The sequence below is a fragment of the Symphalangus syndactylus genome, chromosome 12, assembly GCF_028878055.3.
Source record: "Symphalangus syndactylus isolate Jambi chromosome 12, NHGRI_mSymSyn1-v2.1_pri, whole genome shotgun sequence".
Taxonomy (NCBI): Eukaryota; Metazoa; Chordata; class Mammalia; order Primates; family Hylobatidae; genus Symphalangus; species Symphalangus syndactylus.
The window spans coordinates 127,281,697-127,297,442 of record NC_072441.2 but is presented as its reverse complement, the minus strand read 5'-3'; the positions used below and the strand labels follow the sequence as shown (position 1 = coordinate 127,297,442).

At 38.1% G+C, this 15,746-nt stretch overlaps 1 protein-coding gene across 2 annotated transcripts in view; it reads right to left on the bottom strand.

Moving 5' to 3' along the window:
* The window catches only part of FAF1 (Fas associated factor 1), a 502,796-nt gene that overhangs the window by 341,195 nt on the left and 145,855 nt on the right, over positions 1-15,746 (bottom strand). For both annotated transcript variants that reach the window (XM_055255394.2, XM_063627483.1), the window contains exon 4: positions 5,261-5,466. In XM_055255394.2, the coding sequence (XP_055111369.1) occupies positions 5,261-5,466 (206 nt within the window). The remainder of the gene's footprint in view (positions 1-5,260; positions 5,467-15,746) is intronic.

The window sequence follows — 15,746 nt, the reverse complement described above, 5'->3', positions numbered from 1 at the left end:
AAATCAATATTAAGAATTTTTTTAAAGATCAACCAAGTTCATCAACCTTTATCTAGAGTAAGAAAAAAACAGAAAAATTAAATAAAAAATAATTATAAGAGACTACTATGAAAAATCATATGCCAACAAATTAGATAACATAGAAGAAATGGATAAATTCCTAGAAACATACAACCTACCAAGACTGAATCGTGAAGAAACAGAAAATCTGAACAGATATACAACTAGTCTGTTATAGAGAGTGAATCAGTAATCAAAAACCTCCCAACAAAGAAACATGCAGATGGTAACATTAGGGTATGTTATCGAACATTTAAAGAATTACTGCCAAGCCTTCTCACACTCTTTCGAAAAACCAAAGGAGGGAATACTTCCTAACTTCTTTATGAGGCCAGCATTACATCAATACCAAAGCCAAAGAAGCTATCAGATGAAAAGAAAACTACAGTCCAATATCCCTGATAAATACAGATGCAAAGATCCTCAACAAAATATTAGCGAAACTAAATTCAACAGCACATTAAAAGGATTACACACCATGGCAAAGTGAGATTTATCCCTGGGATGAAAGAATTCTTTAACATATAAAAATCGGCCAGGCGCGGTGGTTCACGCCTGTAATCCCAGCACTCTGGGAGGCTGAGGTGGGTGGATCACTTGAGATCAGGAGTTTGAGAACAGCCTGGCCAACATGACGAAACCCCACCTCTACTAAAAATACAAAAATTAGCCAGGCATGGTGGCTGCGTGCCTGTAACCACAGCTACTGAGGAGGGTGAGGCATGAGAATCACTTGAACCTGGGAGGCGGAGGTTGCAGTGAGTCAACATCACACCACTGCACTCCAGCCTGGGTGACAGAGCGAGACTCCATCTCAAAAACAACAACAACAATATATGAAAATCAATCAATGTGATATACCACATTAAAAGCAAGAAGGATAAATGTCACACAATCATCTCAGTAAACAAAAAGCTTTTGACAAAAGTCAACATATTTTCATAATACTGAACTAGAAATAAAAGGAAATAACCTCTACATAATAAAAGCCATATATGAAAGTCCTACAGCTAACATCATATTCAAAGGTTAAGAACTAAAAGGTTTTCTTCTAACATCAGGAACAAGCTAGGATACCTTCTCACCACTTCTATTCAACGTAGTACTGGAAAGCCTAGCTAGAACAATTAAGCAAGAAAAACAAAAGGCATCCAAATTGGAAAGGAAGAAATACAACTATCTTTGTTTACAGACAACATGATATTATATGTAGAAAACACTAAGGATTCTACCAAAGAAAAAAAAACTGTTAGAACTAATAAATAGCACAAAATTCATCAATCTTTTATAAGATGCAAAATCAACACATAAAAACTAGCTGCATTTCTATATACTAACACTGAACAATCGGAAAAGGAAATTAAGAAAACAGTCCCATTTACAGTAGCTTCAAAAAGAATAAAATGTTTATGAATAAATTTATCCAGAGACAAAAGACTTGTCCACTAAAAACTACAAAACACTGCTGAAAGAAATTAAAGAAGACACTGGAAAAGCTTCCCATGGTCATGGACTGAAAAACTTAACATTGTTAAAATGTCCATACTATCCAAAGTGATCTGCAGACTCAATGCAATCCCTATCAAAAGGCCAACGGTATTTTTTGCAGAAATAAGGAAATAATCCTAAATATCATAAGTAACCACAAGGAACTCCAAACACAATTGTGAGAAAGAAGAACAAAGCTGGAGGCCTCCTACTTCCTAACTCCAAAACATATTATAAAGCTAGAGTAATTAGATCAGTTTGGTAGTGGCATAAAGACAGACACACCAACTAATGGAACAAAACAGAAATCCCAAAAATAAACCCACACGTATACAGTCAAATGATCTTTGACTAGAGTGCCAAGACCCCACAATGTGGAAAGGATAGTTTCTTCAACAAATGGTACTGGAAAAACTGGATATCCACATGCAAAAGAACTTGGAACCTCAAAACATATACAAACATCATCTCACGGTATTGTGTGAATTAAAGACATAAACATAAGACTTGAAACTATACAAGCAAAGACCTTGCCACTGTCCTCCAGCCTGGGTGACAGAGCAAGACCCTGTCTCAAAAAAAAAAAAAAAAAAAGACTTGAACTATAAAACTAGTAGAAGAAAGCAGAGAGGAAATGCTTTATAACACTGATCTTGGCAGTGGTTTTTTGGAAATGACTCCAAAAGCAGAGGCAATGAAAGAAAAAATAGACAAGTGAGACTTTATCAAATTAAAAAGCTTCTGCACAGAAAAGTAAACAACAGAGTAAAAAGGCAACCTACAGAATGAGAGGAAGTATGTGCGAACCATGTATCTAATAAGGGGTTAAAATACAAAATATAGAAAAACTTCTATAACTCAACGATAAAATATCAAATAACCCATTTTAAAAAATGGACAAAGGACTTGAATAGACATTTTTCCAAAAAAGACATACAAATGGCCAACAGGTATATGAAAAGATACTCAACATCACTAATCAGACAAATATAAATCAAACCCACAATGAGCTATCACTTCACATCTTTTAAGATGGCTACTATAAAAAAAAAAAAGAAAAGGGAAAGAAAAGAGAAAAGAAAGAGAAAATAATAAGCCGTTAACAAAGTTGGGGTTGGAATGTAAAATGGTGTAGCTGCTATAGAAAACAGTATGGAAGTTCCTCAAAAAATTATAAATTAAACTACCATCTAATCCAGCAATCCCACTTTTGAACATACTGCCAACAGAATTGAAAACAGGATTTCTATGAAATATCGACACTCCCATGGCTGGGCATAGTGACTCACGCCTGTAATCCCAGCACTTTGGGAGTCTGAGGCAGGAGGATCACTTGAGCCCAAGAGTTCAAGACCAGCCTGGGCAAGAAAGTGAGATCCCTTCTCTACAAAGAAAAAAAAAAAAAATTAGCCAGTCATGACGGCACGTGCCTATAGTCCTGCTACTCAGGAGGCCAAGGCAGGGGGACTGCTTGAGCCCAGAGTTTGAGGCTACAGTGAGCCATGATCACACCATTGCACTCCAGCCTGGGTGACAGCGTGAGACCCTCAAAAAAAAAAAAAAAAAAATCACATTCTCATGTTCACTGCAGCGTTATTCACAACAGCCAAAAGGTAGAAACAACCTAAATGTCCATTTATGATGTTAATGAATAAAAAAAATGTGATATATACACACAATGGAATATTATTCAGTTTTTAAAAAGAAGAAAATCCTGATATACGCTACAATGTATATAAGCATTGAGGACATTATGCTAAGTGAAATAAGCCATCACAGCGGGCAAATACTGCATTATTCCACTTCTATGAGGTATTTATAGAAACAGAAGATAGAATGGCAGTTGCCAGGAGCTTGAGGGAGCGGAAAATGGAAAGTTGATATCCAATGGGTACAGAGTTTCAGTTATGTAAGATGAAAAAGTGCATAAACAATCTTGTGCTGTACACTTAGAAATATATTGACAGGCTAAATTTCATATTACGTGTTTTTTACCAAAATTTTTTTAAAATAAAAAACAATGTACAAGAGAATATTTGGGGGCATGGAAATGGGTACAGGGTGAAGGGGTTTATCTAGAATAATCATCTACATAGAAGAAGAAACAAGTACAAAGGCACAGACCTATTTGGTAAACTGAAATAAGTCCATTACGGCATAGGCATAGTGAACTAGGAGAGTGGTAATAGATGAAACTAGAAATGCAGGTAGGGGCTTGATCAAACAGGGACTTACAGGCCATGTTAAAGATTTGAATTATATCCTAAAATCAATGGAAAGCGTTTGAATGGCTTTAAGAAAAGGAATGACACAATCTGAGTAGTGTTTGGGAATGAACTGTTAAGAGTTTAACAGCCTTGGCTGGGCACGGTGGCTCACGCCTGTAATCCCAGCACTTTGGGAGGCCGAGGCGGGCAGATCACGAGGTCAAGAGATCGAGACCATCCTGGCTAACACGGTGAAACCCCGTCTCTACTAAAAATACAAAAAATTAGCCGGGCGTGGTTGCAGGCACCTGTAGTCCCAGCTACTCAGGAGGCTGAGGCAGGAGAATGGCATGAATCCAGGAGGCGGAGCTTGCAGTGAGCCAAGATAGCGCCGCTGCACTCTGGCCTGGGCGAAAGAGCGAGACTCCTTCTCAAAAAAAAAAAAAAAAAAAAAAGTTTAACAGCCTTGCTTTCCAAGACTCAATTAATGAAATAAAATTAGAAAAGGATCTCCCCTAAAAGGAATAAAGGGAAATTTCCAGAAACATTTAGAATTCAGATTTAAGGTAAACCATATTAAGAGAAAATTAATATGTGGTTCTACAATGAAAATGAATCAGATAATCTGAATCAAATATAAGTTCAACATAGTTAAACTATAGTAACTTGGTAAAGTCTGTGGCCGGCATATACTTTCACCTCCTTTTGAAAAACAGCATTTTTTCAACTGGCAGAGAGAAAAGTGATGGAAACACGTCTCATGTCTGGTTTCTTATTAAACATAGTGTGATGGTTTGAATGTATCCCCACCAAAATTCAGGTATTGTCTATGTGGTAGTATTAAGACGCAGGTCCTTTAAAAGGTGATTAGGCAATGAGAGCTTCGTTAATGGGATTAGGTGCCCTTATAAAAAGAGTTTGATGAAGGGAGTCTGTCCCTTTTGCCCTTCTGGTTTCTGCCATTTGAGGACACAATATTCCCCACTTAGGCGGATGCAGCATCAAGGTGCCATATTGTAAACAGTGAGCAGCCCTCTCCAGACACCAAACCTTCTAAGCCTTGATCTTAGACTTCTTAGCCTCCAGAAATGTGAGAAAATAAATTTCTGTTCCTTATAAATTACCCAGTCTCAGGTATTGTTATAGCAGCACAAAAAGGATCAAGATATATCCTATGAAAAATAAGTCTCAGTTGTAAAGTGTGATATGCAATGTACTTGATTAGGGTATTTTTTTGAAGCTCTTAGATGTTTGATTTGCATCAGCCCTAAAATAGCATCATATACCATTCTACTTGCATGGAACAAAAAAATTATTCTCAAACTTACCTCAACCTCAACACAGTATTTAAAAATAAAGCACAATAATCAGTATTGGAAAGTTACCAGTTTCAACTTGCTTTTTTTCCCTTCTTGCACTGGTAGTCAACTTGAAATAAAAAAATATAAACTGAATGTTTACCTAATTATTTATTTGTGAAGGCTTTATGGCAGGAAAAACCTTACCAACAGTACAGCTGTCTTCAAGTACCACATCAACATTTCTGTCTCTGTATTCAACCCTGAAGTCCAGCATCCGAGGTTGCCTTTCTACAATCTGCCTGGATGGCATTACAGGTCGAAACGCTGAAGAAGAAGAGGAAGTAGGAGCTGAAGCTGGATGACTTGCTGGATTAAATGCAGGTCCTGGTATGGTCTCACCTCCATATTCACTAAAATGTTGACATAAAAGAAGGATTATTGTCAATTAAATCATTACAGAATACTACTAGGGACCCTCTCCATACTTGGCTTGTGTTGTTCTTCCTATCAAGTAAGTTTGCCTACATGTGTGTCAAGGCCAAACTTGAGTTCTACTTCCTCCATAAAATCTTTCCCATTGACTGAAGGCCACATTACTCTCCTTCCCATCCTTGCCTTTCTATGTTTATTAGTAGTATCACATCATTTAGCATTTAATCAGATTTTTACCTTGTGTTGTTATAATATTGGTAAAACATCATTTTTAACTCGGTAAATTAAGAACAGTGTCTTCTTCACTCACTCTTATTTACTCACTGGATCATTATTTGACTCATTAGCTCTGCTTTCCACAGATTATTTTGAAACTTTTACAGTCCTTAAACCTCAATTTTTACAGTCCTTAAACCTCAATTCTCCCCAATTCTCCCTATCTCACATCTCAGTGTTAAAAGGTACCTTTTTCCATTTTGTCAAGAAAACAAAAGCCATCAAGAGAAATTTCCCTTATCTTCTTAACATCAAATCCACAAACAAGCCCACATATGCACTCTCTCTTTCTCACTTCCTATAAAATAGAGGGGATATCATTTTTTTAATCTGTTCAAAATCTAAAACAATTTTTGTTTGTTTGTTTGTTTGAGATGGGGTCTCTCTCTGTTATCCAAGCTGGACAGCAGTGGCACAATCTTGGCTCATTGCAGCCTCAAACTCCTGGACTCCAGCAATCAATCCACCCCAGCCTCCCAAGTAGCTGGGACTACACATGCATGCCACCAAGCCCCAGCTCATTTTTGTATTTTTTTGTAGAAATGGAGTCTTGTTTATGTTGCCCAGGCTAGTCTTCAACTCAAGTGATCCTCTCACCTCTGACTCCCAAACTGCTGGGATTACAGGCATGAGCCACTGTACCCAGGCTAAAACAATCTCCTCATTAGCTCTACACTAGGTATTATCCCTTTTATATCCAGTATCTTTGACATCTCTTTTTTTTTCTGGATTCTTTTGAGTAACATTTAAAAACGTTCAAATCTCTCCCTTCTTAAAAAGTAAAAATGAAATCCTGGCTCTACCCACTTAATAGCTGTCCCGTTTGTAAAATGGGAACAATAATTATATTTGCACAACATCTGGTACTTAGTAAGATCCCAGACCCCCAACTCAGTATGTCCACAGCTTAGTTCATTAGTATTTCCTCAAGTCTGACCCTCTTCCATTACTCCTAGTATCAACTCAATCCAGAAACCTGTGGTGTTATCCTTGATCCCTTCTTCTCTTTCATCCCACATATCTAATCAGTCCTTTAAATTATATCTCCTAAGTATGTTTTGTATAAGTCATCCACCTTTACCCTCTGATGCCGCCACTCTAGTCCAAGCCACAATTACCTCTTGTATGAACTAATGCAATTGCCACCTAACTAATCCCTTTATATGTACTCCTGCAACACTGAATTCCATTCCATCATGCCCCTAGAGTGAAATTAAAGACACAAATGTCTTCATATCATTCGCTTTCTCAACCCTACAATTACTCTCCTTTACTCTTCAGATACTTAAAGTGGCGTATGAGGCCCTGTATGGTCTGAATCCTACCTAGCTTTCCATCTTCTTGTGCTACACTATCTCCAGCCCTCTATGCTAACAGGCACATGGTCTTTCATTTCTTCTCTCACCTTAATCATTCCCATTTCACAGAGGAACACAGGCTATTCCCTCTAAGAATATCCTTTCCTCCATTACTCATCCACTTCTATCTTTCTTTTAACAAATTATACTCAACCTTTTGTATCTCAGATTGAATGTTTTTCAACTCAGGGCACTAGGTCTAATTCCACACTACTAACCATAATTATAAAGTTAGTAGCATAATTAATGATTTGACATCTATGTCTCCACTGGAATATAAGTACCACAAGAATAAAGCTCTTATTTGTATGTTTTGTTTTTTGTTTGTTTTTTTTGAGACACTGTCGCCTGGGCTGGAGTGCAGTGGGGTGATCTTGGCTCACTGCAGCCTCCACCTCCTGGGTTCAAGCAATTCTCCTGCCTCAGCCTCCTGAGTAGCTGGGACTACAGGCGTGCACCACCACGCCTGGCTAATTCTTGTATTTTTAGTAGAAATGGGCTTTCACTATATTGGCCAGGCTGGTCTCGAACTCCTGACCTCATGATCCTCCTGCCTCGGCCTCCCAAAGTGCAGGGATTACAGGCATGAGCCACCGCACCCGGCTTTATTTGTGTTTTTAATGGCTGTATCCTCTGCCCTGAGCTTAAGATTTTACACACAGGAGGTACTCAAATACTTGCCAAACTAACAAGTAGAGGAATAATTATTTTAAAATTTGACTTTTCTCTGACTTAATTTATCTTATGTATTGCCACTTCTTTTTTTTATTCTCTGAGAAGGTGGTGGGGAGAGAGGGAACCATAGGAGTGTTTCAGTTGCAATATCAGTATTGTATGTATCTTCCACGACCACTAGAACTCAAGACTAGCTCTAAAACATCTTTCTTCTCAACCTGAATTTAAGAAAAAACAATGTTCAATTGTTCATATAATTAAGCAGAAAAATATTTATATTTATATTTAATTTCCTTTCTTCATACTATTGCTTTGAACAGTGTTCATCAAACTATAAATTACATAGTCGACTTGGTGAGTTGTGATCAGTCTTTTAAAGATTAGAATAGAAATTATCAGTATTGCGTCACTTAGTAAGACCAACTATTGTTCCATAAAACTTTTTATTCTGTTACATAGTTATATATGTGTGTTTGGGACTCCAAGTATTTCTCATTGTAAAATCATACTCCAACTGTGAACACAAGTTGGTTCACAGACATAAAGCCCCTGGATTAAATGAGGCATGGTCCCCTAAAACACAACAGTGCCACAAGTATTTATTGTAAATTTTCCTCTAAGATTTCCATTAAGACACTTGCAGCTGTTTACTAGAGTATCTGTGTGCCAATAAAAAGAAAATACCCAGATTTTTAGGAGATTACTAGATGCTAACTCTAAAATGATGCTAATTACTGGGGAATTTACAAAAGTGAAAAATTAGAATTGGAAGTGAAGTTTTGGCCCAAATCAACTCACAGTAAATTTGATCAGACAGTCAATCTACCCTGCAGTTATTTCCCTAGGCCCTGGAGGTATAATAGAAAAAAACACACTCAGTAACTGGTAGATATTCCATATTGGTTTTCTGATCCATGGAGTTAGGACTGTAACGTAAGAAGGGACCACTGGAAACAAATGATCTTGCATATGTGTTTTATTTTCTATACTAATTTGTAAGCACTGGGACGTGCATTTTGCTTTCACGCAGCAGGGTACACTAATATCTTCATTGTCTTTTCCTAAAGATTACATCAACTCTCCTGCTCTTTGTCATAATAATAGTCTATAGAGATCTTGATTAACTTGACATTCCAAAGAACGATACTACACTGATGACAACATAGATTGGTCCTGAAGTGCATAAGCAGCAAGTATAGGTTAAGTCTCCCTAATCCATAAGTCTGAAATCTGAAATGTTCCAAAATCTGAAACTTTTTGAGCGCTGAGATAACACTCAAAGGAAATGTTTACTGGAACATTTCAGATTTCAGATTTTTGGATTAGGGATGCTCAACCAACCAGTACGTATAATGCAAATATTCTCAAATCTGAAAAAAACTGAAATGTGAAATACTTCTGGTCCTATGCACTTCAAATAAGGAAAACTAAACCCATACTTTGATACTTTGGTAGGACGCATGCATGTTAGGGATTAGCAGACACACACCACAAAAATACAAGGGCTGCCACCTTGGTAAAGTTTCTAGAATGCAGTGGTTGAAAGCACATGAGGGTGAAAGCTGTACTTTGTATTTCCCAACAATAAATAAGAAATAACTAAGTTAAATGAGGGAAAAAAAATTTGGCCTGGGAAGAGAAAAAATGATTATGTACAATATGCTGGGACCAGCCAAAATTACACTGCTATAGTACTACGACCGCAATCAATGATAACCCTGAAAGACAGCAGTGAACGAAAAGCCCCTCACTGGGGAGAACTTCATGTTGTACTACGTTCACCACTTCATCTGTAAGGAGAGATAGCCTGAGGTATAAATCTACGTTGAATCATAGGCAATAGATGGTGGGTTGGCCAGCTGTTCAGGTCCTGAAAAGAGTAAAATTGGAAAACTGGGTGACAAGAAAGTCTGGAGAAGAGATATGAAAACAGATCCTTTAGAATGTACATAGAATATAAATATATTTGCTTTTGTTTGTTTGTTTGGAGACAGAGTTTCACTCTTGTTGCCCAGGCTGGAGTGAAATGGCGCAATCTTGCCTCACTGCAACCTCTGCCCCCTGGGTTCAAGCGATTCTCTTGCCTCAGCCACCCAAGTAGCTGGGATTACAGGTGCCCGCCACCTCACCCAGCCAATTTTTTTTTTTTTTTTTTTTTTTTGTATTTTGAGTAGAGACAGGGTTTCACTATGTTGGCCAGGCTGGTCGCAAACTCCTGACCTCAGGCAATCCACCCGCCTTGGCCTCCCAAAGTGCTAGGATTACAGGCGTGAGCCACCGCACCTGGCTAAATATATTTGTTTCTTAAGTGAATATTCTCTAAAGGCTAAGCAATTTAAAAAAGGATCTTAATAACATGAATAAGAAGACATTGTTCAGTCAGCTTTTTTTCCCTTGCTGCTGAGGCTGCTTGATGCATTAACGTACAATGTGGCCACGTCAACAGAGATGGAGGTTAGGCATGGACACCACAACATGGACTGCCCCTCACCAAGGCTGCATCTAGCTAGAGAAACTATGGAGTGCCTAAACTGCAAAAGACACAGACTAATATTGAGTCCCCAATAAGGTGCCATTTCCCAGGGACCCGGAATAAAATATTTCCATCATGGAGGGGGCAGTGATCTATCTTCTCTGAAAAAGACACTTTTCTAAATAGGAACTTGACTTACCTGACAGCAATGCATCTGTCAGGACCACCATTCAAGGACTTCGGAAATACCATATTGATGGCTTCCCACACAACATTGGTTCTAACTAAGGAACTTGTTTCACAGCAAAAGAAGTGCAGCACTGGGATCATCGTGTATGCCATTATCTAGCAGCAGCTAGCTTGACAGAACAATAAAATGACTTACTAAAGATTCAGTTATGACACTGGTTAGGAGATAACCTCAGAGCTTGGGGCTCCTCCTTAAAGTATGTGGTATAAATGCTTTATATCAGTGTCCAAAACACCACACTATTTTTCATACTGCCAGAAAACACACGTATGGGAATTAAGTGTTCACAGTGATTCCTCTTACATGTCTAACAGCTTACTAAACTTTTGCCTCCTACAACTTTGGGTACTGATGGTTCAGAAATCATGGTTCCCAAAGATGTAACATTTCTACAACACTTCCATTGAATTGGAACTTGAGAATGTTGCTTGGCCATTTTGTACTCCTCATGGCACTGAATTACCACCTAGGGAAGGAGTACAGGATAGAGTGACTGGTCCTGATTACCAAGAAAAAAATTGGGCTGCTGCTACACAATGGACTATGACTGGAGCCCAGGAGATTTTCTGGGGCATATCTAGTAAGAATGGAAAATTACAACTAACAAAAAAGCAGGTAACCTGAGGGATTCTGACTCTTCAAAAATGAAGGTGTAAGATGCTTCGCCAGGTAAAAAACAACAACAACAACAACAACAACAACAAAAAAGCCCTGACCATTTGAGGTGCTGGCTGAAAACAGGGAATACAGAATAAATGGTGAAAGAAGAAACTCACAGCATCGACTATGGCCTTATGACCAGTAACAGAGACAAAAACTTTGGCAGCAAACACACAAACACACACACACACACACCCCTATCTTCTTGCAGTTTGCACACTGATCCTATCAACATCACTCTAGCAGTGACGTATCACCCCAACGGTGGCACTCATTTTGTTTTAGCATCAACCACTGATGTTAGCTTCTAGCTTTTTTTTTTTTTCGGCACCTTTTCCGTAAGTCTCTCCCCATCCTGCCAAAGCTACCAGTATCAGCTGAACAGGACTTCCTTCTCATATGTCTGGCGCCAAGTTCCTAGGGCTCTTCCGCTGAGCCACAAATAAAGTTCTGTTAACCTCAATCTCCATCAGCCTCTTTCCTTTGTTCCTCTATCACTTTCCTTTGTGCCCACTGGTGGTCGGCAGGGGGCTCTCCCTGGTAGATGTGTTCTAGCTGCTGCTTCTTGGCCTGGAATGGGAATCATGACCTCCACATCCCTACCCTTCTCACTGAAGCTATGAGTCTGCTCTTGCCCTGGGCTCCTTTTCTCGCCAAGCAGAAGGAACCACCCATATCTGGGCTTGGTGGTCCAGCTGCCTCCTGCAGTCACTCTATCTAGGTTGTCTCAGTATCCCTTTTCTGATCTTTCAACCTTCTCCACATCTGTGTAACTGACTCCCTATATAAAATTCCCTCTGGTAAAATTTCTTGGGTAGACCAGGTGCGGTGGCTCACACCTGTAATCCCAACACTTTGGGAGGCTGAGGCAGGAGGATCACTTGTGCTCAGGAGTTCAAGACTAACCTGAGCAACATGGGTGGGGCGTAACCCCATCTCTACAAAAAATACAAAAATTAGCCGGGCTTGGTGGCACATGCCTGTAGTCCCAGCTACTCAGGAGGCTGATGTGGGAGGATCAATTGAGTCTGGGAGGTAGAGGTTGCAGTGAGCTGAGATCATGCCACTGCACTCCAGCCTGGGTGACAGAGTAAGACCTCATCTCAAAAAAAAAAGGCAATCCAACAAATGAGAGAAGAGAGAGATATTACCAGTCAATGAATGATCCCATCAGTTTTCACTAACATTTAATGAGATCCAAAGACTACGAAAGCATCCAAAATTATTGAATCAAAAAAGAGTAAATGTATTTTTTAAATCTCCCAGATGTGAAAACCACCATCTTATAATCTGACCTTGCTATTCTTTTCTATTTAATCATCTAACCACGTAATCATTATAGATTTACTAATCTATAAATACCTTTTTTAAAAAAAGATATTGATTGAAGGCCAGGTATAGCGGCTCATGCCTGTAATCCTAGCATTTTGTGAGGCCATGGTGGGAGGATGGCTTGAACTCAGGAGTCTAGAACTCCTGGGCAACATCATGAGACCCTATCTCTACAAAGAATACAAAAATTAGCGAGGTGTGGTGGCGAGCGCCTACAGTCCCAGCTGCTCAGGGGGCTGAGGTGGGAGGATCACTTCAGCCCAGGAAGTCGAGGCTGCAGGAGGCTGTGATTGTGCCTGGGCTACAGAGCAAGACCCTGTCTCCAAAAAAAAAAAAAAAAAAAAAAAAAAAAACCATCAACAACAACAAAAAAAGATACTAATGGGAAACTGGGCAAGGTGTCACCTGCCTGTAGACCCAGTTACTCAGGAGGCTGAGGCAGAAAGATTGCTTGAGCTCAGGAGGAGTTCAAGTCCAGCCTAAGCAGCATAGCAAGACCCCTGTACCTTAAAAATAAATAGATATAAAAATGACACCGATTTGGAAGCTCTATGTAGAAATCTATTTTAGTTCTAAAACTTCAACCAAATAAGTGTTTTTATCCTTACTCAACTTTCCTCTACAAACAACTCAGGCTCTTGGAAGGCAATGAACAGAAAGAAAAGTAAACAGGAACTCTGTACTTGTTTATTATTTCAATTTTTTAAAGTCCATGCCATGGCAAAATCTTTAGGTACCTCCTTAAAAAAAAAAAAAAAAAAAACTCCACATTTATTTTAGAGATAAACTTGTGAATCAAATCAGATTTTTTAAATGGAAATTAGACAAAGCAATACATAGAAACTAACTGGCTATAATGGCTGTTTTCTAAGTTACGAAACCTGGGCATTCTGAAAGCCTAATGGTCAAGGTTTGAAAATAAACGTCTTATCTAGGTGTTCTCAATGAATTAAACAATGGACAAATGAACATATTGTACACCTGTCTGGGTAATAAAACAAATATGAGTTAATAAATACCATCCACTTAGTGAGTGGCTAAAATTATGCTATTTATAAAGTTTACTTTTAGAAAACATAGCATCAGCTCTCCAATTATACAAGTAATTCACTAACATTTCTTCCTAAAAATATCTCCAAAAATAATTTTTAAAGAGGCTTTGGACAACATGTTAAATAAATAATATACTGAACCATGTAAATACACATACTCAATGTCTTGTTTATGACTGAATAGTTTACATTTATGACTGCATAAGTTACACACAGTATGCTGTGTTAGCAATATACTGTCTCGTGAAATAAACCTTGGAGAAAGAGTCAGAAGACTTGCTTATATTCCTGACTCCACCAACATCAGGCTGTATCATCTGGGCCAAGTCACTTTATGACTTATCCTATCTACCTGTAAAATGAGGAATAATAGTATCTGCCTTTAATAGCTTACAACTAAAATAATAACTATAAAAAACCAAGCTGTGGAAGAAAGACATTATGTACATGTATTGGATTTCAACTTCTTTACCCAAAATAAAAATCTTTTTCTGTTTGTGTTTTTTTTTTTTAAGATGGAGTCTCACTCTGTCACCTAGGCTGGAGTGCAGTGGTGCAATCTTGGCTCACTGCAACCTTGGCCTCCCGGGTTCAAGTTCTATTTTTAGTAGAGACAGGGTTTTACCATGTTGGCCAGGCTGGTCTTGAACTCCTGACCGCGAGTGATCTGCCAGCCTCGGCCTCCCAAAGTGCTGGAATTATAGGCCTGAGCTACCATGCCCAGCTCTCAAAGGAAAAATCTTACAAGTCTGGAAATATCTCATTGACTGATCTTGAAGAAGACAGTAATAGAGACGACAGAGCATGGCTTTTAAAATAAGACAATCCAGACTTCACTACCTACTTCTATGCTTGTGAACTTGGGCAAGTCTATGTAAACTCTCTAACTTTGAATTTCCTCATATGTAAAATGTAAACATTTATCTCTTACAGGTTGTAGTGAGTATTAAATGAAGAAAAATATGTCAATTGCCTAGCACACTGCCTTAAGCATTCAAAAAAAAGTTTCTTTCCCTTGGAGTTTATGGTTACATTACAAATCATATACCCTCTTGGATTCACACAAAAACCTGATTTCAAGAAAAGCTATACGGCACACACTGGCTCTTCTTTCTCTTTAAAAAAAAAAAAAAAAAAACTTTTTTAGATTGCAGATAATTAGTGCAATTTTTTGTTTTGAATAATCTCCGGTCAAAGGAATTTAGTATCAACACATGTATCAATGAGGTGGGTATTTATCTCCTACCAAAAGTTCATTATCTCATGAGAATATTGCTTTATATAGTAATTTCTTTATAGTATTTGATACCTCCTTTCTTTGTTAAGGGATGGACTAACAATTTAACAGTCAGTTGTATACACAGACTGTATATATTCGACTTTATTATAAAAACCAAACATACAAAACAAAGATCCTTTTAACTGCCTGCATATACCATTTCTAGCATCGTGCCTTCTACCTTCAGTGTTAAGCTTATAAGAAAGTACACAAAGAGCCCTCTTTTGTTTTCCTCTGGTCAGCAGACATACAAGAGGAATTTTCAGTTATGTTAAATCCGCAATGATTTCAAAGCTAAAGAACAAGGTTAGGAAGGAAATAGTTGAAGAACATTACTAGATACAACTGATTTTCTCATGTAGACATATGATTCATTCCTTCAAAAAAAGCAAACAAAGCCAACAAAATCCTACTCTGATCACAGTTCAACCCCAAATATTATAGTAACTTTATGAGAAATCAGTTTAATACTGAATTTCTAGTCATAAAATATATTAAATAAAAAGTATAATCTGTGACAGGAAAGATGGAATGTTTCCAGGGGAGGAGAAGTTTCTATAGTTCACCTATGGCAAATGCTATTAATTGGATGATATATCCAATATGTACTCAGAATCCAGTAGCTGAACCCAAAAAGATTTTGCATAGCAAAAATTTTGGCACAGAAAGTGGCAATAACATTTACTCAAAAATAAAACTGGAGTGATATTTAGCAGTGTAAAACTTTCTAAACTAAGAAAAAAATGACCATAAAGGAAGTTCATCTGGTTTGCTTTCTAGACAAGGGCTTCGATAGAATTGAATGCTCTGGAACAAACAACAACAAACTAAAGATTAAACAAATAGAAGTTGGTAGAAACTCTGGAAATCTGCCACATTTACTCTGGATGAAAATCTTTCTGA